Here is a 21000-nt window from a genome sequence, read left to right on the forward strand (position 1 = left end):
ATTGGCACTTCGGTTGAAAAACGTCGGTACTGTTCTCAATATTACCCCTAAGGGCCGATGTCCACGTAGCGGTTTTTCAAGCTGCGTTGACGCAGCGTTACTCGGCGTTGAATCAGGCTATGAATGCACACGACAAGCGGTAATTTGCCGCAAAACTTCTAACGTCAAACCAATCTGTCACGCCAAATGTCATCCGCCTGCCAGCTGTTGTCAGTTTGTCATTTTCCATTCTGTTTCAATATGAATCGAGTTATCGATTCACATAAAGACATCAAACGTGAAATATGTAAAGAATTACAAATTTAAAAGTTTGATTTTGATTTGTATGAAGCTCATTACCCCCGAACAAGAATCAACGGGTAATGCTATTAAAAACATGTCATTAGCTTTTACCTACATATATGATGGCAGACTAGAGCAAGTAACTCAGTATTTTCCCAAAATAAAAAGTTCCAATGATACTATCTAGTAGAGAGTAGTAAAATCAATTCACTGTCGATTCAAAAGTCACCCATTATCTACTTCTAAAATGAAAAGTTCGAACTTCCGAAATTAATTGTAGAGCTGTGAAATTGAAATCATGCCACACAATCCGAAAACACGTTTTCAATACAGAGAGGCAAAAATTTGGCATTGCTTTGCTTTATCCCAATGTATTTTCTACAATTATAATAAATAATTATTGTTATAATTTCATAATGTTCTTTATTCTTTATTTCCAACTTAAATTTATTACTTCATAGGGTTAGATTAATCTTGAATAATTGTGGATCCAGACATTTAATTGTTCTTATCTTGAATCCATCATATGTTGTCTATGGGGTACGATTCTTTAATCTTTTAATATACCGGCTAGATAGGGACGAATCATTATTTTGTTCTGGAATAAAAATTCAATAAACATTTTGGTCAGATACTGCAGCCGATTTTCACTCCACTGTAACACGGACCGATCGCAATAGCGTTGCCCCACAACACTAGAAGAGTCGCACAGATCCCGGAGTTTTACTGTGGCTCGCCACCATCTCATCATGTGGTCCCGTTTCTTTTTGCAATCGCAATCCACATTGTTTGACGATATCCTTCCGTCAACATTCCTAAAAACATGTTTATCTATCAGCAATAGAAAAGCTAACATATAGGAATCTCGATATCGAACTTACATTTATTATTCTTCCCATGGAACTGGTATCGCCTGCCTTGGTGTAGGGTCCCGCGGAATACACTAGTGCTGTCCAATGAGCAGCTCGAAGTAGCTCGAAGTTGTTCCCGTCCTGCTTGTTCTTTTTTGTCAACAAATGGGCATGAGCAGGACAGGGAGAAACTTCGAGCTACTTCAAGCTCTCATTGGACAGCACTACTTTGTTGGTTGAATTTTGCCTGCTCCGTCATTCAGTCCAAAACTGTCACATCGCTGTCTGTTCGGAAATCAATTTATTCTGATAAAGTTGGTACAATCAACGTCACTATCGCGCACATATTTCGGTTGACTTTAACACTATTCGCCAGCCTGGGATGTTTGCTTGTCACTTCTTTCCAAAGGTGTGTTGTTCACGGCTGGTATTAACATAGGAGCGAAAGAAACATTTGCTGCTCCGAACTATTACTAGCACTATTATTTAAAAAAGTTAGATTTGAAACGTTTTGTTATTTGCAAACTAATTTGCGAAACCAAAATGAACTGATTTGCGAAGTATTTTTGTTTGTTTTGATTTCGCTCTGACAGATTCTTTCTGCAGATTTTCCCATTAGAAATCTTGTTGGAAAGAAAAAGAATAGAGAAATGTCAAAAACTACTCGCGTGCACGCTGCGTTCCTGTGGGGAAAAGCGGTGACTTTGCGGTAACTTTCGCCGCAAATGAGACGCGAGTCGACGCCGCATTAACGCAAGTGCGTGTGCATGATTCCATGTGATGTTGGGTACTTCCTGCCGCAAATGCGTGGACGCCGCGTGCACGCAAGTTCAAAACCGCTACGTGGACATCGGCCCTAAAATGGTAGTTTCTACTATAAAATTTTTCTCAGTGCAGTTGAAAATCCAATTTCGAAGTCGCGAAAACCGATTTTATTCGTGTTCAACTTATAGCGCATCACTGCGCAACTGCTACACATTATTCGCAACCAGATGCGCTATACAGCGCACCAGATGCGCAGTGATGAAACTTGCGACTAATAGGAGAAAAATTGATTGTAGTGAGTTCAAAAATTCGGTTTTAAGCTGCACATATCCAGTTTTCCGCGAGCGGTAATGGCCGCCAGCTTGCCTGCGGGTTAGTCTCTGATTTGACGTTTCTGGAGGTCAACTGCACCCACCGCTCCGAACATTCTGACCAATGTTGCATATAAGAAGGTGCTGATTCAATGAATTCAAGCCTTCTTATATACCACATTGATCAAAATGCTCGAATGGTGGGTGCAGTTGACCTCCAGAAACGTCAAATCAGAGACTAACCCGCAGGCAAGCTGGCGGCCATTACCGCTCGCGGAAAACTGGATAATATAAGAGAATCATTATCGGTCGCGAGCATTTTAATCACCCGCGCAGCGCTTTCATTCTAGTTTCGTCACTCGTTTCCGTATCGATCACTATTTTCGGCTCTCAATTTGGTTGCTGTATTCCGTACCGGTGACGTTTGACAGTTGACAGTTCATCAAATAGCAGCGCTCTTATCGCGCTACCAAATTTGGTCACCTGTCAGTCGCGCTACTGTTATAGCAGCGCGTTTAGTAGCGACCGGTAAAGTGTCAAGTAATGATACTGCGCTGCCAAACGGCTTAAACCTTGGCTTAAACTCACCACCGGTAATCTTGCTCTAAATGATCGATAACATCCTTGCACATAGCATACGTTTGCGTTGCGTTTGACAGTTTTCCCATGGGAAATGTGTCAAACGTATCCTATGTGCGGGGCTTTTAACCTCGATAGTCCCTTGGATAGTCCGGCCATTGATTTGTCGGATCAGCGGGGGTATACTGTAGAATGGTTGGTTCTTTTTTGGGTATTTGGTTTAAGCGTGTATCTTCAATGCGTGAACAACTTTTGTAATGTTCTTTGCTTGAGTGAGTGAGTTGTCAAACGCGTGAAAACAACAGAAAATACGAGCGCACGACCAAACATCGTTCAAGCTGCAGTTGTTGGTTTTGTTGGTTTCGTTCGGTTGACTGATTAAATTTGGCTGCATGTATTCAGTAAAGGTAGGGATAAAAGAAAATCGGCAAAACTAAATCAATCATTTTTTGGCCCAGTCGTGGTGTTAATTCACTGCTTAGAACATCGGTTTTTCATGCGGTTCTACAAACTAAAATTCATGTGAATACTGAACAGAAATCCTGCTCCGTGGTGGCGTGATGTTTGTAGCAGATTGTTGTACAATTTGACTGATAAGTTGCTAGCTGACCGAAATCTCTCGATTATTCCTTCCCCGTTATCACATGAACCAGCAGTAGCTTCGCAACCCCTCGAGCGAGGGGGCCGTAGTATTATTGATCCTGAATAGCAATTAGTGAGTGCGTGTTACGAAATCAAATTAGTGATAACCCTGGCGGCGGCAGCTCGACGGCACCTGGTGGAAGCGCTAGAATCTCATTTGGTCCCTCCAGACGACGACAGTGTGATAGTACTGAAACGCAAGATGAAAAAACGGACATCCCCTCCTTCGACGCTGGAGAATTCTCCGGCCCAAACCGGCCGCCAGAACATGACCACCATCAATGAGTTTAAATACATAAACGAGCGGCCGGTGGACGATATTTCATTGGACTTTTTTTACAAACCCCATACTATCACCCTTCTGGCGGTGTCCATCATAGGGGTCATGTACTTTGCCTTCGTACGGTAAGTAAAATTTGCGTGATTTGTGGTGATAATAGCTGTAGGTATAATTTAAGCCTCGCTCAATTGAGTTTGATTCAATTATAGGAGAGGATCGCACGGTGAAATGCTGTTCCATTCATAGAATTTCTTGAGAGGCACAAGATTGAATTTTATTGTTAGGTAATCGATTGCTCGAGAATTCGACTGTAATGCAATGTGGTTTTGGTGGTACGATCGTGTCGCCGTTTTCGACTTTACTCTTTTTACTATTCTTCGCCACGCGCTTTTAGTGTGATATCGGACGAGAATTGAACAGTGGGCTAACGGGTGTAATTGCTTGAATATTTACTTGGAGGGAAGAAAAACCACATAGAGTATTCTGTAAATAAACACAAATTTATAATTTAAATTTATTGAATTGGTATCTTGTATAAATTAACAACTTAACAATCAGGACGAGGACTTATTAGGATTGTGTATTAAGGACATTACGATTATTATGACATTCGTGCCTGGAATGATGATGATGATGATGATGGTCCGCCACATACCCCTACAAAGGTTTGAGCTAGACGATTTATCTTTAAGATAATTAATAATGATCAATTTTAATCAGATTTGGCAAACAATAAACGAATGGACAGGACAACATTTTTGAATGAAATTTTGGTCGATCTCTTGTCATAAAATAGAATTCTCCATAAGTCAGTTTTGTTTTAATAATCTAAAATTCTACATATTTGTTTGCTGTCTTTAAAATACTATTTGCTTAACATAGTTACCGGGATCTACTTACTTAAAAAAAATCTTTGTACAATTTTCAGGAGTTATTCGAATTAAATATTTCTGAATTTATGAGAAAAGATGCAACATAAAATTTCTTCCCTCCCCTTAGTTTTTATAGTCTACTCTAAATTTGAAATTTGATAATTACTGAATCCTAATTTTAAGAAAAAATAAGCGACTATCGTCAAACATTTTTTTATCAAGCAATCAGTAAAAGCCTTCTATTTATTTTAGAATTACGTGAACGAGTTACAGAGATTAAATTTTCAATAAGGACATCAAGTTCCCTCAGTCAGCAATAAAGATATAAAATCAGATCTTGAATTTATAAATGATGAAAAAGATACATAAATTAAGAACTTACCTAAGACCCAATACCTAAGATCTAATACGAATTATCAATATCTTATATTCCTCCTATGTAACTGCAGCGATCAATCCGACACACAGGAGAATGTTTGGGCTGGAATGGTGTGCGTAATATTCTTCTTCCTGATAGTCTCAATACTTGCTTTCCCCAATGGTCCCTTCACGAGACCTCATCCGGTGGTTTGGCGAATGCTGTTCGGCTTATCTGTACTATATTTGCTATTTCTGGTCTTCCTGATGTTCCAAGACTACAAGTCCATTATGGGCATATTCTATTGGTTCGATCCTAGGTTACGTAATTTCAAGATCGATATGGACAAGGTAAGTTTTTGTCAAATTTCATACGGCAACTGAATGGCAATGCTCTATTTTCTTTCAGGAATATGGTGCAAACTGCACGGATTTGTCATTCGAGCGTATATGGTCCCACGTAGATGTATTCGCCTGGGGACACTTTCTGGGATGGGCATTCAAAGCCATACTCATCAGACACATGGGCATACTGTGGGCAATTTCGGTTATGTGGGAAATAACGGAAATCTCCTTCGCTCATCTGTTACCGAATTTCGCCGAATGCTGGTGGGATGCATTAATATTGGATGTGCTTGTCTGCAACGGTTTAGGGATTTGGTGTGGTCTCAAAATTTGCAAACTGCTCGAAATGAGAGAATACAAATGGGCAAGCATAAGAGACATATCTTCGACGAAGGGAAAAATCAAGCGTGTGGTGCTTCAATTCACGCCGGAAAGTTGGGCTCCTGTGCGTTGGCTGGATCCGAACTGCACCTATATGAGATTCTTCGCTGTATGTCAGCTTGTGTTGCTTTGGCAGGTAAGACTAAATAACATTCTTTGGAAATAGTAGAAGCGTTATCTACACACTTAATATTTTAAACCAGGATCTCAGCAATTTGTTCAACTTTTACCAAGATTCGCACAGCCGAGCCCCAGCAAACATGATTTTTGCTGAGATATTTGTCAAAGTTGCTGAAAATCAGCAAATAATTTGCCGAAACCCAGCTAAAAACCTCATCTTTGACGGGATATCAGTTTCTTTTTTATTTTGCTGGTCACACGACTGTATGGAAACAGATTTTAACAGTATTCTAATCATTGACTACAACTATTCTTAATATTGATTTCGGTTCATTCCTTCGTTATTAGGCTTATTTGCTATCGGCAAATAAGCCTAATACTTGGAGCTTAGAACTTTTGCTTTTAACATTGTTTGGATATACCACAGTAAAGCACATGTTCCTCCCGGAATTCCTCCGGAAGTTCATCCCAGAATTCCTCCGGAAGTTCCTCCCGGAATTCCTCCGGAAGTTCCTCCCGGAATTCCTCCGGAAGTTTCTCCCGGAATTCCTTCGTAAGTTCCTCCCGGAATTCCTTTTCCGGAAGTTCCGCCAGAAGCTCCTCCAAGAATTCCTCCGGAATTTCCTCCGGGAATTCCTCCGGAAGTTCCTCCGGGAATTCCTCCGGAAGTTCCTCCGGGAATTCCTCCGGAAGTTCCTCCGGGAATTCCTCCGGAAGTTCCTCCGGGAATTCCTCCGGAAGTTCCTCCGGGAATTCCTCCGGAAGTTCCTCCGAATTCCTCCGGAAGTTCCTCCGGAATTCCTCCGGAAGTTCCTCCGGAATTCCTCCGGAAGTTCCTCCGAATTCCTCCGAAGTTCCTCCGGAATTCCTCCGGAAGTTCCTCCGGAATTCCTCCGGAAGTTCCTCCGAATTCCTCCGGAAGTTCCTCCGAACTCCTCCGGAAGTTCCTCCGGGAATTCCTCCGGAAGTTCCTCCGGGAATTCCTCCGGAAGTTCCTCCGGAAGTTCCTCCGGAAGTTCCTCCGGGAATTCCTCCGAAAGTTCCTCCGGAAGTTCCTCCGGGAATTCCTCCGGAAGTTCCTCCGGGAATTCCTCCGGAAGTTCCTCCGGGAATGCCTCCGGAAGTTCCTCCGGGAATTCCTCCGGAAGTTCCTCCATGAATCAGTTTGAAAATTTCTCCAGGAACTATTCGGGAAGCTTCTCCAGGAATTTCTCTAAAGGTTGCTTCAAGATTTCTTTTTAGAACTTCTGAAAAATTCCATCCAATTTCTTCTTTCGAAAGTTTCTCACGGAATTCCTTCTGAAATTCCTTCAAGTATTCCTCCGAAAGTTGCTACATGATTTCCTTTGGAACTTTTTGTAAGAATTCCTTAGGATTTTCTCCAGGAATTCTTCCGAGGGTTCCACCAGAAACTTATTGGGGTGCTTCTCCAGGAATTCTTCGGGAAGCTTCTCCCGGGAATTCTTCGGAAATTTCCTTCATGTATTCTTCCCGGAATTCATACAAAAGTACCGTCAAAATTATTCAGGAATTTTTTTCATGAGTTTCTTCGGAAATTTCTCCAGGAATTCCTTCGGAAGTTTCTCAGGGAGTTCTTCCGGAACTTCCACGGGTAATTCGGCTAATTTCAAGCAGACAATGTCACCTACGTGCTTCTGCATTTTTGTAGTTAGACGAAAGTGTATGGCACATGTCCATGTCTTAACAAAAAAACGAGCCTCTATTCCTTGAGAAAGATTTAATATAAAACCGAAAACGTCGGATGTAAAGGCAAACTCGTTGTTTGTTGCTTTGACAGACTGCCAAGACTGAAAGAAATTCCAAAGCTAAAGAACCCACAGTCGTTAAGCAAGTACAGTAAGTTGTTGAAGTATTTTCAGGAGAAATCCCAACAAGATTTCCTGGTTTAATTCACTGTAAACATTTTCCCCAGTAACATTTCGGTTTTATAATGGTTTTAAGTCACTCTTGAAGAGTAAATAATGGTCTTCAAGAGCGTTATAAAACTAAAAATGTTGCTTGGGTTTAGATAATTTTGAAATAATTTCGAGGGATTTTTCGATGGGGTTGTAGAAGATATTCTTAAAGGAATTACTAAAATAATTCCTGAAGAAACTCTAAGAGAAATTCAAGAAGCTGAAATATTTTCAAAGGGCAGCGTACTTGTATATCAAAATCAGCTCAATGCCAGTTATAGCTATGAGTAGCCATCCAATGTTTTTGGCATACTTGGAAGTAGATAAATGTAATATGAACTTGACTGAAAATATGTATTTCCGATAGGATTAACTTACCAGTAAAAATGCTCTTTTAACAAAATGTACAAAACCCATGAAACTACTGGTTTAATAGTTCTTCAATTGCCATCGGCGTGAAAAATTTCCATGCGGCGGCGTCTAATTCTCGGGTACTTATTCAAAAGGACGTATGTGATTTTGTAAACAAAGATTCAAACGTCGATTTCAAGACAAAATTTTCAAAACGACTTATCTGCTTTTGTAAACAAAGATTCAATCGACGATTTGACAAATCTGATAGCTCTCCCACGCAAACCAACACCATCAATAGGTAGGTGAAGGTTTCCGCTTCCTGTTGATGGTGTTGGTTTGCGTGGGAGAGCTATCAGATTCGTCAAATCGTCGTTTGAATCTTTGTTTACAAAAGCAGATAAGTCGTTTTGAAAATTTTGTCTTGATTTGTCCGATCTGATGGCACTCCCACGCAAACCAACACCACTAACAGGTAGCCGAAGCCTCCCCCTATCTGTGTATGGTGATGGTTTGCGTGGGAGGGCAATCATATCGGACAAATCGACGTCTGAATCTTTGTTTACAAAATCACATACGTCCTTTTGAATAAGTACCCGAGAATTATTATCTCAGTGTTTAACAGATACTGATAAAAATGTTTGCCGAACAAAAACTAGTCAAGTAAATTGTTTCGCGAATGTTTTATAATTTTTTTCACGAACGACTCAGAGAGGAGATTAAAGGCTTATTCGAAAGGGAATTTTCTAAGAAATTCTGTGAGTGATGTTTTATAGATGTGAGACACTTTATTAAATTTGAGATCTATCCCAAAATTGCATTATATTTATTATACTGCCCATAAACTCATAACAGTCCCATGGTTGCTGGGTTACTTGATTTCCTATCTACATGGGACTGTTATGAATTTATGGGCAGTATATTTTAGCAACTTATGCAGCATCCCAGGAAGACTTTCCGTTTCATTCAAAATATTTGTATCACTAAAAAATCATAATTTTCATTGTCTTATTCTATTACAGTTAACAGAGCTGAATACATTTTTCCTGAAGCACATCTTCGAGATGCCGCCATCGCACCCAGTTGTTATCGGAAGATTGATATTCGTAGGTCTGTTCACTGCTCCATCAGTTCGGCAGTACTACATCTATGTAACGGATACTCGGTGCAAGCGGCTGGGTACACAGTGCTGGGTGCACATAGCCATTCTAGTTATGGAAGCAATTTTGTGCATCAAAAACGGCAAGGAATTGTTCGAACGAACACAGGTCACAAATATCGTTTTTTGGCTGTTCGTACAAGCTGCTGTTTCTATGCTGTTCATATTCGGATGTATGTTATGGCATAAATATGTCGACGTGAGTATATTTCTACTACAGTCTGGACATTTGCGATTACATATTTTTTTCTGTAGGGCGACGAGTCGCAAGAGTCATCTCCAGTTAAACAGCTGAGCCGAGGGTTCAAAGATTCCGCAATTGTGTCGGGTGATTCTAAAGGTATGTAACTTTATTAGTCTTATCAGCAGCGAAAACGTTAAATATGTAATCATGTGAGAAACGTTTTAGTTCATCCCGGAACTTCGGCGTTATCATTTTCCTACTTCTTACTATTTTTATTATTTATAATAATGCTATTGTCACTACCGTCTACCATGCATTAATCTCTTGAACACATATAAAGCGTTCATTAGCAGATGTTTTTTTGTTAGATTTAATCCAAATTAATGTTTTTGATCTCACTGGTCACATCAAATTGTATTGTGGTGTCATGATTCATATTGACCTACGGTCGCAACTGTCCCAACTGCCTTTTGGGTCAATGCACTTCAAAAGCTTTTAAAGAAGTTAAAATATGCATTATTCCTGATTGAGATGTTCATCCCCCGTTGCAAGTGAACTCGCACATTATATAATCCTAAAACATATCAACAGCAATCGTTTTTTTTCTAACACAACATACTAACCTTTTATCATGTTACCTTCGACTCAGGCCCCGAATATTATGTCCATCCTATGTTTGTGGCACACGCACATGGAAAACTCAAACACCCTGATATCGACAACACAAGCTATGACATAAAAATCAAAATAGTTTGATACAGTTAGGAATCCGGCAGGTCCAATGTACTAAACCGTTAATTTCCTAGTTTCAATGAAAACTACAATACATGAAAATTGTGATAGCAGAGATACGTGAATATGTTTTCTTTGATGTAGTAATATATACTCAAATTTTTATGTCGAACTTTCGCGCACAATTTATGCTATAGTGTTTATATACTCGCTAGGTATTGTTCTAAAAGGAAATAATACATATTTGAAGTTTTGAAGTCGAAAATAGCAAAAATTCAACTTGAAATTGCTTACAATACTTTTATCATTTCACAACAACGCAGCATTCGCAAACATCTACCGTAACCATAAAGACAGAGTCGATCATTTATTTATAGTTTCATTCGTTTGTTTAACTCCTACCAAATTTTATACACATTCGAATGTCGAAAGCAAAGAGAAAATTACAGTTTATTCGGTGGCAGTCTAATGAAAGGCTGTTTAGTAAGAATGGCAGTAACTTCATCGGATGAACTCTAATACTATGTTCGCACTTGGGCCTTGTAACATGTTATTCGGCTATCTTGATGAGCTTTCTTTTTTTATCGATAATTTGAATAACATGCTATTCAGGCCGTAGTGCGAACATAGTATAATCTTCATGTTACTTTCAGCATTGTAATAGTTTCATAGTTTTAAAACGTGAATAACGTTAGGTAACTTTGAAATACAGATATCTTATATTTATTCCTATATTTTCCATACAAACTTTAAATACAAACGCTCAAATTTGGATAAAATATTGTCCAATATATCGGGTTATCAAATAGAATGGAATAAGGCATTTTATGAGACAGATCAAAACAGCTGTTTTTCTCGTGTTTATCTACTTTGATAATTAATGGGAGACCGTTTGTTTCGTAATTTCGGGCATAACATTCCGATGGGTCCCAACATCAATTCTACCTATTTTACTTTTCGGTTACCAGGGCTTTAGAACAATTTTTTTCATATGATACTTGAAACGTGTCGTTATATTATTCATACCATTGCATTCTAAGCATGAAAAGCTGAAGAAAATGAAACGAATGAAAAGTAAAACGATTCAAACATTATTTTGTGTTCGGACCTTGTTGGCTCAAATACTGAAAACGACTAAATTCGATTTTATGCCATTTTGAAATAAACAAATTTGAATGCATTTTACATTAGTTGTCAATAATATATGCAAGTCATTTATATATTATGAAATGAAATTGCATTGTTTATTGGACTCTATTGTTATGTGATGTTCACACATTAAATAGCGGATTGTGAGATTTTATCAACATAAACCATTTCTTCCTTTCCATGTGTTGTTCGTTGATGAAGAAGATACTAATAATATTTTTAAGTAATATTTTCTATCCGCGTCTCTTTTATTCTCGAATATTAATTCTACTTATTCTATTATTAAAAACATTTTTGGAGATGTTGAAGTCAAATTCGTCACAAATTACATTAAAAGCACGGATACAGGAGTCTAGTGGGTTGTTGTAACCATAGTTTGTTCGGTGATATGGAACAGCTAGTAGGGAAGAATGCCTTAGTATTCGAGAGGGAATATACAGCGGAACAAACAAGTAGAGTAGGGCACTCAATATTTCCTTGTATTATATCATACACAAATGGTCGGGGTTCAGCCAAACCGCACCAAGCGGATTTTTGATTGACATGTTATATTTTGTTCGCAAAAGGAGAACGGAATGTATTTTATGTCAATTCATGCGTACATTTGTTGTAGGATATCCTCAATTATGGCGTTGAGCGTTGTCCGATGTGATTTGTGATTAATTAAATCTGTTACACGAAAACTTTGGCCAAAAATTAGAAATTTTTCATTGGCGCTTGGTGTGATTTAGCAGAACCCCGACCATATAATCGCAACATTTCACACGTCTGGCAGATAGTAAGGGGAAAGACGGCTTTGGCAGGTTTTGTTCTATTATTGGCAAGGGGGTTTTTGATGACCAAATTTTATGAAATTTGGCCACAATATTCTTTGATATGCAAAGAATGTTAAGGCCAAATTTGAGCCTAGTCAGTCATAAAAAACCCCTGCCAATAATAGAACAAAACCTGCCAAAGCCGTCATTCCCCCTATTTTGAATCGAACTAAATAAAAGTACGTCCATCTTGACTGACGGAAAATACAGAATGATTCTTTATTTCTAATCAACAATTAATGTAACTATGAAGTTGCTATACAACAGTAGTTCTTGATCTACTACGGTAGCTATGGTTGTGGAACACGCGACATCAAATCTTCCCCGCAAGCTATTTCCGGTTTGGAATGCGCACCATTCTATTGCTTCTATTGACACATGTTCCATCCTCACGATAGTGGCCTCGTTGTGGTAGAGCTGGAACTGAATCTTCGAAATTATCATCCTCTGCCGACACATATTCATCATCAGGAACAACTACTTGATCTTGATCTCTATTGACAATTTCGCGTCTATCAAAATCATCGGTTTCATAATCGTCATAGCTGTATTGCAGCAGCTGATGAGTCCTCCGTATGAACGTACCCAGTTCTGTTCCATAGCATTCATAGATATTCACATCTTTTCTTCGAACAATCTTCGCTTTAATCCAAATCCAACGGTGTATGTCAGGATTTCGATAGTCTCTCGCATATACTATCATTTAGCTTCCAAGTCTTAACAGTAGGGGAAGGTGGGTAGACTTGATCCCCGGGGAGACTTCTCGCTAAACATTTCAAAAGGACCTATTTATTTATCATCAGACTAAGGCCGGAGTGGCCTGTGCTGCACATAAAAGACTTCTCCATTCAGCTCGGTTCATGGCTGCACTTCGCCAACCACGCAGTCTGCGGAGGGTCCGCAAGTCGTCCTCTACCTGATCGATCCACCTTGCCCGCTGTGCACCTCGCCTTCTTGTTCCCGTCGGATCGTTGTCGAGAACCATTTTTACCGGATTACTGTCCGACATTCTGGCTACGTGCCCGGCCCACCGCAGTCTTCCGATTTTCGCGGTGTGAACGATGGATGGTTCTCCCAACAGCTGATGCAACTCGTGGTTCATTCGCCTCCTCCACGTACCGTCCGCCATCTGCAACCCACCATAGATGGTACGCAGCACTTTCCTTTCGAAAACTCCCAGTGCGCGTTGGTCCTCCGCGAGCATCGTCCAGGTCTCGTGTCTGTAGAGAACTACCGGTCTTATAAGCGTTTTGTAGATAGTCAGTTTGGTACGGCGGCGAACTCTATTCGATCGAAGCGTCTTGCGGAGTCCAAAGTACGTACGATTTCCAGCCACTATGCGTCTCCGAATTTCTCTGCTGGTATCGTTATCGGCGGTCACCAGTGAGCCCAAGTACACGAATTCTTCAACCATCTCGATTTCGTCACCACCGATAGAAACTCGTGGTGGGTGGCTCACATTGACCTCTCTTGAGCCTCTTCCTATCATGTACTTCGTCTTCGACGTGTTGATGACTAGTCCAATCCGTTTAGCTTCGCTTTTCAGTCTGATGTAGGCTTCCTCCATCCTCTCAAAGCTACGTGCCATGATATCAATGTCGTCGACGAAACCAAATAACTGGACGGACTTCGTGAAAATCGTACCACTCGTGTCAATCCCTGCCCTTCGTATTACTCCCTCCAAAGCGATGTTGAATAGCAGACACGAAAGACCATCACCTTGCCGTAACCCTCTACGGGTTTCGAAGGGACTCGAGAATGCCCCTGAAACTCGAACTACGCACATCACCCGATCCATCGTCGCTTTGATCAACCGTATCAGTTTATCCGGAAATCCGTTTTCGTCAAAAGGACCTAAGTAACATTTTTTCTTGATTTAATTTGAGTACTGCAAACAAAACCTTTCATATTAGTCTGTTGATTGCACTATTCAAATTAATTCATGAAAAAAAATTATTTAGGTCCTTTTGAAAAGTTAAGCGAGACTTGATCACCCCCTGTTTTATCGAGAACTAAAGTTGTTTTGTTCTAGCGAATTTTTTAGTAAAGATTCTCTAGACAAATGACCTTTATGTGGTGAGTTATTTTTGGGATTGACAACCTTATTTATTCTGCAGGGCGGTTTGTATAACTTGACCATCCTAAAGATTTTTTTATTGGCCACGCAAAATTTGAACAACATTTCATAACAATGACCAAGTGCTTTCGTTTTTTCACAGCACAAAGCCATAAATATACTTAATGATCTCTTTTTTTTCTTCCTAAGCAATGGAGGGGAAATCTGCTCAACAGACATCCTGGGTTGTCCAGGAAGTGCGGGGTTAGGGACCACCTCCAACAGCAAACGAGGGAGGCAGGACTACATCTCCGACCCGCTAAACCGTTTACATTGCCGCCAAGGCCATAGTCCCTTCGGTACAACCAGAAAGTAATGCTTCAAAGGGAGGCCAGTGCACGACGCACCCTCAAGGTTAGCTGCGTGTCCTTGCAGCATCGAACACCGTGACTAGCTTTTTTAGAAGAACACCATGGTATCGTGCCAGCGCATTGCCGGCTTTCCAGGTGGCCTTACAAGGCCCTATGTCCTCGGAAGGTGGGAAGGGTCGATTTCGCGCCTGCTTCCCTCTGCACGACTGGTATCAAGAATGATGATGCCGCGTGCACCCCAAATTGACCTCTCTGCGATAGGGCCTATTCGCCAGCACACAGAAGGACTTGCCGACGCGGTGCCTACGCCTGCCCCAGCGACGATACCATGATGTTCTTCGCGCGGCCACTTGTTCGATAAAAGGATCGAGTTCGACCACAGAGCATGACCACCGGTATGACCCATGAAGCCGACTCCGATTCATTGGACCACCTCTTATTTGCGCCTGAACTAGCCATCCTTGAGTCCACGCGCCACCTTCTGTGTAGCTCCGAGGCGATTTGGGCGATAGCCGATAAAACGGCGTTCCATCCAACTTCATCTTTACACATCCTCCGAACTAGGTTGTCCGGGGTAGTGTCCAGACCACATGTGGAAAGCATGTGGTCACGCATTGCGCGAAAACGTGGGCACACGAACAACACGTGTTCCGCCGTTTCCTCTAAACCTGCGCACACCAAACACTCGAGCGAGGCCGAGCAAGCCAGCTGCGTTACCAACTTCTTGTAGGCGGCGCCCTTTTGCGAGACGCCCCGCTTCAGCTCGAGGATCATCTCGCCCATCCGGGTACGTCTTATTCGACGTACGTCGGCGCCGAGTTCACCGAGCTTGACGTCACTCCTCATCGCCTTCAAAACGTCCGAGTATTTAGCCTCGTCCGCCGTGATGACTAGGGCATCGCCCCTGGAGCGATTGGCGCCTACCCTAGACTTCTTGCTACCCTCATTCGCCTGGGCCTTCTTTTCGGCCCTTGACGTCTTCGGTTTCCTCTTGTTCTTGACCAGGGTCCAGGAGGCGTCATCCCCCTCTATTTCCCTGGTCTGGTGCGGCTGAGAACTTTCAGCCTGCCGTAACCCCTTACCACCGTCTTTCCTGAGTGGACGGACCGTTCCAGGTCCTTCCTCCCCCGGTTTTGGAGGTACCTGGCCGGGGTTCAGCTTCCCAACCCCACTACCCTTGTTCGGGGTAGTAACCCTCCGCGTTTAAGAGCGGCCCCCAGGGAGCTCATCCCCTGGAGACTGTTCCCCATTTTTGTGTCCGTTGGAGCAGTCACCCCCGACGTACCCGCAAATACTTGAACCTCAGTCTGGGTAGACTTTGGTACCACCGTCTTCGCTGACACGCCTTCGGTCGATTCGACCTTGCCCGAGTCCGCGAATCCTTGGGCCTCAGTCTGGGTAGACCTCGACTCCACCGATTTCACGGGTTTACACTTGGCCGTCCCGACCGCCCTCTCCAGCTTGGCGTCCAGCATCGACTTTCGAAGTTTCAGCAAGCTCCTCTTGAGTTCCTTGCTGATATTATGCTTCGATCACGCCAAGTCGATGATGACGTCCAGCTGTTCCGTCGCCACCTCGAAGGCCGAAAGCCCATCGCGTTTGCGGTTCATCGCCTCCACAAGCCATGGGCCGTCAATAATTCCTTCCGGCGTTTTTTTAGCCGATAGGAAGGTTGAGTGACCCACGCTGGCGCTGCGCACTGAGCTGCCGACTATTGCCTCTGGCCTCCTAGGCGGAGACCTGAAAAACCCGCCTCTTGCGAAGGGGTTGTCGCCTGCACTACTACCACTAATTGATGAATTGACTTGGTTTTCCATTTTGGTCCCACGATTTGCTCGGGAAAAGAGGTCCACCACGCCAGAGCCCAGCATGACGCGGTAAGGGACAATTACTGTGGAGGGTGCCCAGATACCCCACAGGCTCCGTTAAAGGCCTAGCTTATTATTTCACCCCCCTGACCATGCATCCCCTCGGCACGGGTCGCTTGACGCCTTGGGATTAGGGGTTAGGGACGATGGTCCCGGTCCAACTCGCAGTGGCCATGGGGAGGGGTCGTCAAGCCCTTGGACAAAGTCCCTGCTTTTTTTTTTTTTTTCTTCCTAAACAATGGAGGGGGAATCTGCTCAACAGACATCCTGGGTTGACCAGGAAGTGCTGGGTTAGGGGCCACCTCCAATGAGGGAGGCAGGGCTGCATCCCCGACCAGCTAAACCGTTTCCATTGCCGCTGACTTCCATCGTCCCTTCGGTACAACCAGAAAGTAATGCTTCAAAGGGGGGCCAGTGCATGACGCACCCTCGAGGTTAGCTGCGTGTCCTTGCAGCATCGAACATCGTGACTCGCTTTTTTAGAAGAACACCATGGTATCGTGCCAGCGCATTGCCGGCTTTCTGGTGGCCTTACCACGCCCTATGTCCTCGGAAGGTGGGCAGGGTCGACTTCGCGCGACTGGTATCAAGAATGATGATGCCGCGTGCACCCCAAATTGACCTTTCTGCGATAGGGCCTATTCGCCAGCACACAGAGGGACTTGCCGACGCGAGGCCTACGCCTGCCCCAGCCTTGACGAGGACCCCTTTCCGTCCTCGGGCTCGGAAACCGCCCGGTTGACCGACGCCGCGAAAGCGACGATACCATGTTGTTCTTCGCGCGGCCACTTGTTCGATAAAAGGATCGAGTTCGACCACAGAGCATGACCACCGGTATGACCCATGAAGCCGACTCCGATCCCTTGGACCACCTCTTATTTGCGCCTGAACTAGCCATCCTTGAGTCCACGCGCCACCTTCTGTGTAGCTCCGAGACGATTTGGGCGATAGCCGATAAAAGGGCGTTCCAGACAACTTCCTCTTTACACATCCTCCGAACTAGGTTGTCCGGGGTAGTGTCCAGACCACATGTGGCAAGCATGTGGTCACGCATTGCGCGAAAACGTGAGCATACGAACAACACGTGTTCCGCCGTTTCCTCTAAACCTGCGCACACCAAACACTCGGGCGAAGCCGAGCAAGCCAGCTGCTTTACCTGCACTTTGATTTTGCAGCACGCTTAAACGCCGGGCACATCGAGCCCCCATGGGGTGCTTGCTGTTCACAGCTTTGCTGGAACAAATCAAACAATTGGGAGGGTTCGTGCAGCATTGTGCCTTATGTCCCTCAATCCGCAGCGTCGGCAGAGATTGCTTCTGTCAGGGCCTTTGCAGTCCCATTGCTTGTGCCCCGGTTCCAGGCACTTGAAGCAAACTTCGGGTTGCTCGTATATGCGCACAGGGCATACCGACCATCCCACCTTGACGCTCCCTAACTTGACTACCTTGGAGGCGTCCGCTGCAGATAGCCGAACCAATGCTACCTGCGTCCCTGACGGACCTTTCCGTAGCCGAACGGCTGCGGTGGGCGTCTCCACTTCACACTGTCGCCGCAGTGCCGTGACGAGCTCTTCGACTTCAGTGATCTCGTCCAGGTCTTTAACCCTTAGATTCACCTCCGTCGTGAGTGCCCTCACCTTGACCGTCTCGCCTAGGACCTCCTCCGCCAACTTCTTGTAGGCGGCGCCCTTTTGCGAGACGCCCCGCTTCAGCTCGAGTATCATCTCGCCCATCCGGGTACGTCTTATTCGACGTATGTCGGCGCCGAGTTCACCGAGCTTGACGTCACTCCTCATCGCCTTCAAAACATCCGAGTAACATCAAAGATATTCATGTGTGTGTGTATGTATGTGTGTGTATGTATGTGTGTGTGTACAAAAATGTGAGACACACTTTTTGGTACTTAGTAATATCCTATTTGCTCGCAACAAGTTGCAATCGACGCGGATTGCGGTCTAGTTGTTTCCTATTGAAAATTGGCTTGATCGGTCATTGTGTTCCAAAGTTATTAGAAAAACATTGTTTTTTTCCAAAGATCCCCCCTTGGAAAAAAAATTTCGAATACGAAAAAATTTTTGTTTTTTCAAAGATTGCAGCAATGCATTCAAATGACCGCAAATGGATATGAATTGATGGAAAAAGTAAAATCTATCCCCCTAAAGTGCTATTTCGACCTCTCTTATGTGTTCTTCTTATTTTTTAATGCGCGAGAAAGGCACCACCAACGCTAGGTGGATTGATCTGGGTTTTTTAAAACTAAAGCGAAAGACAACTAAATGAACCATCCACCGGATAAAGTTATGCCTTCGCTATTGGATGATGTAGTTTTGAAACAAAAGTACTTCCCCCATCCAGCTGAAGAATACTTTTTCTCCTCGGTGGGTGGTTTTATTACTGCTACGAGCACGTGGCTGTCTTTCGTGTCAATGACTGGATGACGGTAATTTGAGCCAGAGTATGTGAGGTTAGGAAACCCAGAAAAAAACCTTACGTAATTAGTGTATGACCCCTGGATAGGATTCCCGTTTACACTTATTTGGTTAAAATTTCAAAATTAATATTGTTTATACTGCAATTCAGAACTATTTCAAAAGTATCGGTAATAATGCGATGTGGTCCATGACAATAAACTCTCCTCGAATGATAATAGCCTGTTCCGATTACGAGTTTTATCATTTGATATCATATTAAATGAAAATACGATGATCATGATACTCTTTATCGAATGACAAAACATTTAGTCTGAAGAGAGTATAATCAAACAAATATTCTGAATACTGCTCTAGAAGTTACGCATCGCTAGCGAAACATGTTCTGTTAGAATCAAGTACAAAGTTTGGTCTGTTCAGATTTAATATAAAAGGGTGCTTGCTCTACGTTTATATGGCACATCTGGACGTGTTTCCGATGGAAGTGCGATCAGGTGAGGTATGGTTATCAAGACATACCTAGCACGTAATTTTTAATTAGAAGACAGTTGACTGCTGCTTGCATGCGTCGACGTCTTCACCTATAGCATTAATTATAGTAGGAGGAGGAGGGTCCGTTGTTCATATTAAGTTGAACTCTACTGTAGTCACTATTGATGGGACTTATCATTGTTCGACGCTGCTTTGTGGTTTTATTTTTCATATTTGCATAAATATTTTCAATAATTATTTTTTACCTATTTTATTTCATTTTTCTTATAGGAAAATCATCGGTCAAAAACTCTCCTAAAACCACTCCAACCAAAAAAGTAAGATCTCAGCATAATAGTGTTAAAGCGGATTAAGTTAGTTAGTTATATTGTGAGGGCGGAAGCCTCGTGAGAACACTTGACTGATAATGTATAACATACTCTCTCAGTTCATTTGTTTTAAACGAAATGATGCAAACTGTTTTCGTATTGGAAATGAGATAAAAATGCATAGCTGATTGGATTATGTTGCCAAATATTTATCTTTCATTGATTTGTAATAACAATTGGTTTCGTTAATGTAAAAGTAGTTCCATAAACTAGTTCTTGGCAAAATCTACAATTACTTAGGCTATTATGTCTAATGTTTCAGTTGACCTTTAACTTTTGTTATAAGTTTCTCTTTCTTATAATTTAGCAGTTTGCCATTATGTTCCTCTTCTTCCTGTTACTGTTTGTGCGCTCCGTTTGGAAATATTTTAGGCAAATAAAAACAAAATATGCCTTGAGACATGAAATTGTTTATGATTGTGTATGGTTTGAAAGACTTTGATATTCGACATGAAATGATTAGTACAATTGTTCAGATAAGACTTGGATAAGCTATTACTTCATTGTAACTAGATCTATACAGCTTGCGTGAATAATTAAATGACATATCATTTTAAAAACAGAGTTTGATCGAAAACCAGCGATAAAGAAAGTAATCTAATTAATTTAGTTTACATTAATTCTCTACAAGGATATGTTTATAACATAACCATAATGGTACGACGGAATAGTGTCATTGCTTTGTAAATTACCGTTCAGATGTTTATATTATTTGGAGCTGTGTATTAATTACGTAAAAGCTAATGGATGTTCCAGCATTCTCGTACCTTTCAAGCATTTGTTAGATTATTAAGGAAAGAACAGGGATTTGGACAAGGATACATAATGTCTTACGTAATTAGTACACAACCCCTCATGTAGTTGTAAAACTAGCTTTGTTTTCCGTTTGTGGAAATATTTGATTTCCGTTTTCAATGGATGTCTCTAGTCAATAAGGTTCAAGTGAAAGACATTTGAAAGATAATTTTAAAGAATAAAAACTTTTTCACGAAACCTAGTTGATGTTATTTGTTGATGACAGAGTTTTCCCTTTCTCGTATACTAAGTATACGTAAATACTAATATGTTCGCTCCAAAAGAAATTTTATAGGTGACCTGGAGACTCATAGTGTGACATACCGATCGATCTTGGTCCATTATTTCTTAACACTGCAAGTACCAACCCCTGCAAATAGCGTGGAACGGCAACTTTGCCTTAAGTCCAATTGTCAGGATTCTTTCCAGTTACAATCTGTAGGATATCAGGATTTCGTTAGCGACTACAGATTGTAAATCCGTACATTGGCCGCTGAGAACCAGCCGAAATATTCCGTTCCACGTTTTTTG

The 21000-nt window shown here is 42.2% G+C and overlaps 1 protein-coding gene and 1 non-coding gene across 3 annotated transcripts; both read left to right on the plus strand.

The window, feature by feature from the left end:
* Positions 1-3048: 3048 nt before the first annotated feature.
* On the plus strand, positions 3049-20667 carry LOC134221048 (phosphatidylserine synthase). 2 transcript variants are annotated; one of them, XM_062700225.1, is made up of 7 exons: positions 3049-3195; positions 3326-3835; positions 5032-5290; positions 5349-5801; positions 9075-9410; positions 9467-9551; positions 19577-20667. In XM_062700225.1, exons 2-7 carry the CDS (start codon positions 3633-3635, stop codon positions 19657-19659), a joined length of 1419 nt encoding a protein of 472 aa, XP_062556209.1. In that variant the 5' UTR covers positions 3049-3195; positions 3326-3632; the 3' UTR covers positions 19660-20667. The 2 variants fall into 2 exon arrangements, with proteins under 2 accessions (XP_062556209.1, XP_062556208.1); XM_062700224.1 differs by having other exon boundaries at positions 3067-3835.
* Positions 19243-19393, plus strand: LOC134228233 (U11 spliceosomal RNA). The gene has a single exon (XR_009983894.1). It is a non-coding gene; the product is annotated as a U11 spliceosomal RNA (small nuclear RNA).
* Positions 20668-21000: the final 333 nt, after the last annotated feature.

The sequence above is a fragment of the Armigeres subalbatus genome, chromosome 3, assembly GCF_024139115.2.
Source record: "Armigeres subalbatus isolate Guangzhou_Male chromosome 3, GZ_Asu_2, whole genome shotgun sequence".
Taxonomy (NCBI): Eukaryota; Metazoa; Arthropoda; class Insecta; order Diptera; family Culicidae; genus Armigeres; species Armigeres subalbatus.

Coding starts and splice junctions, on each gene's coding strand:
- LOC134221048 (XM_062700225.1), top strand. CDS start 3,633: ATGAAAAAACGGACATCCCCTCCTTCGACGCTGGAGAATTCTCCGGCC. Junction 3,836..5,031: donor ATGTACTTTGCCTTCGTACG/GTAAGTAAAATT, acceptor ATGTAACTGCAG/CGATCAATCCGACACACAGG. Junction 9,411..9,466: donor TATGGCATAAATATGTCGAC/GTGAGTATATTT, acceptor TTTTTTCTGTAG/GGCGACGAGTCGCAAGAGTC.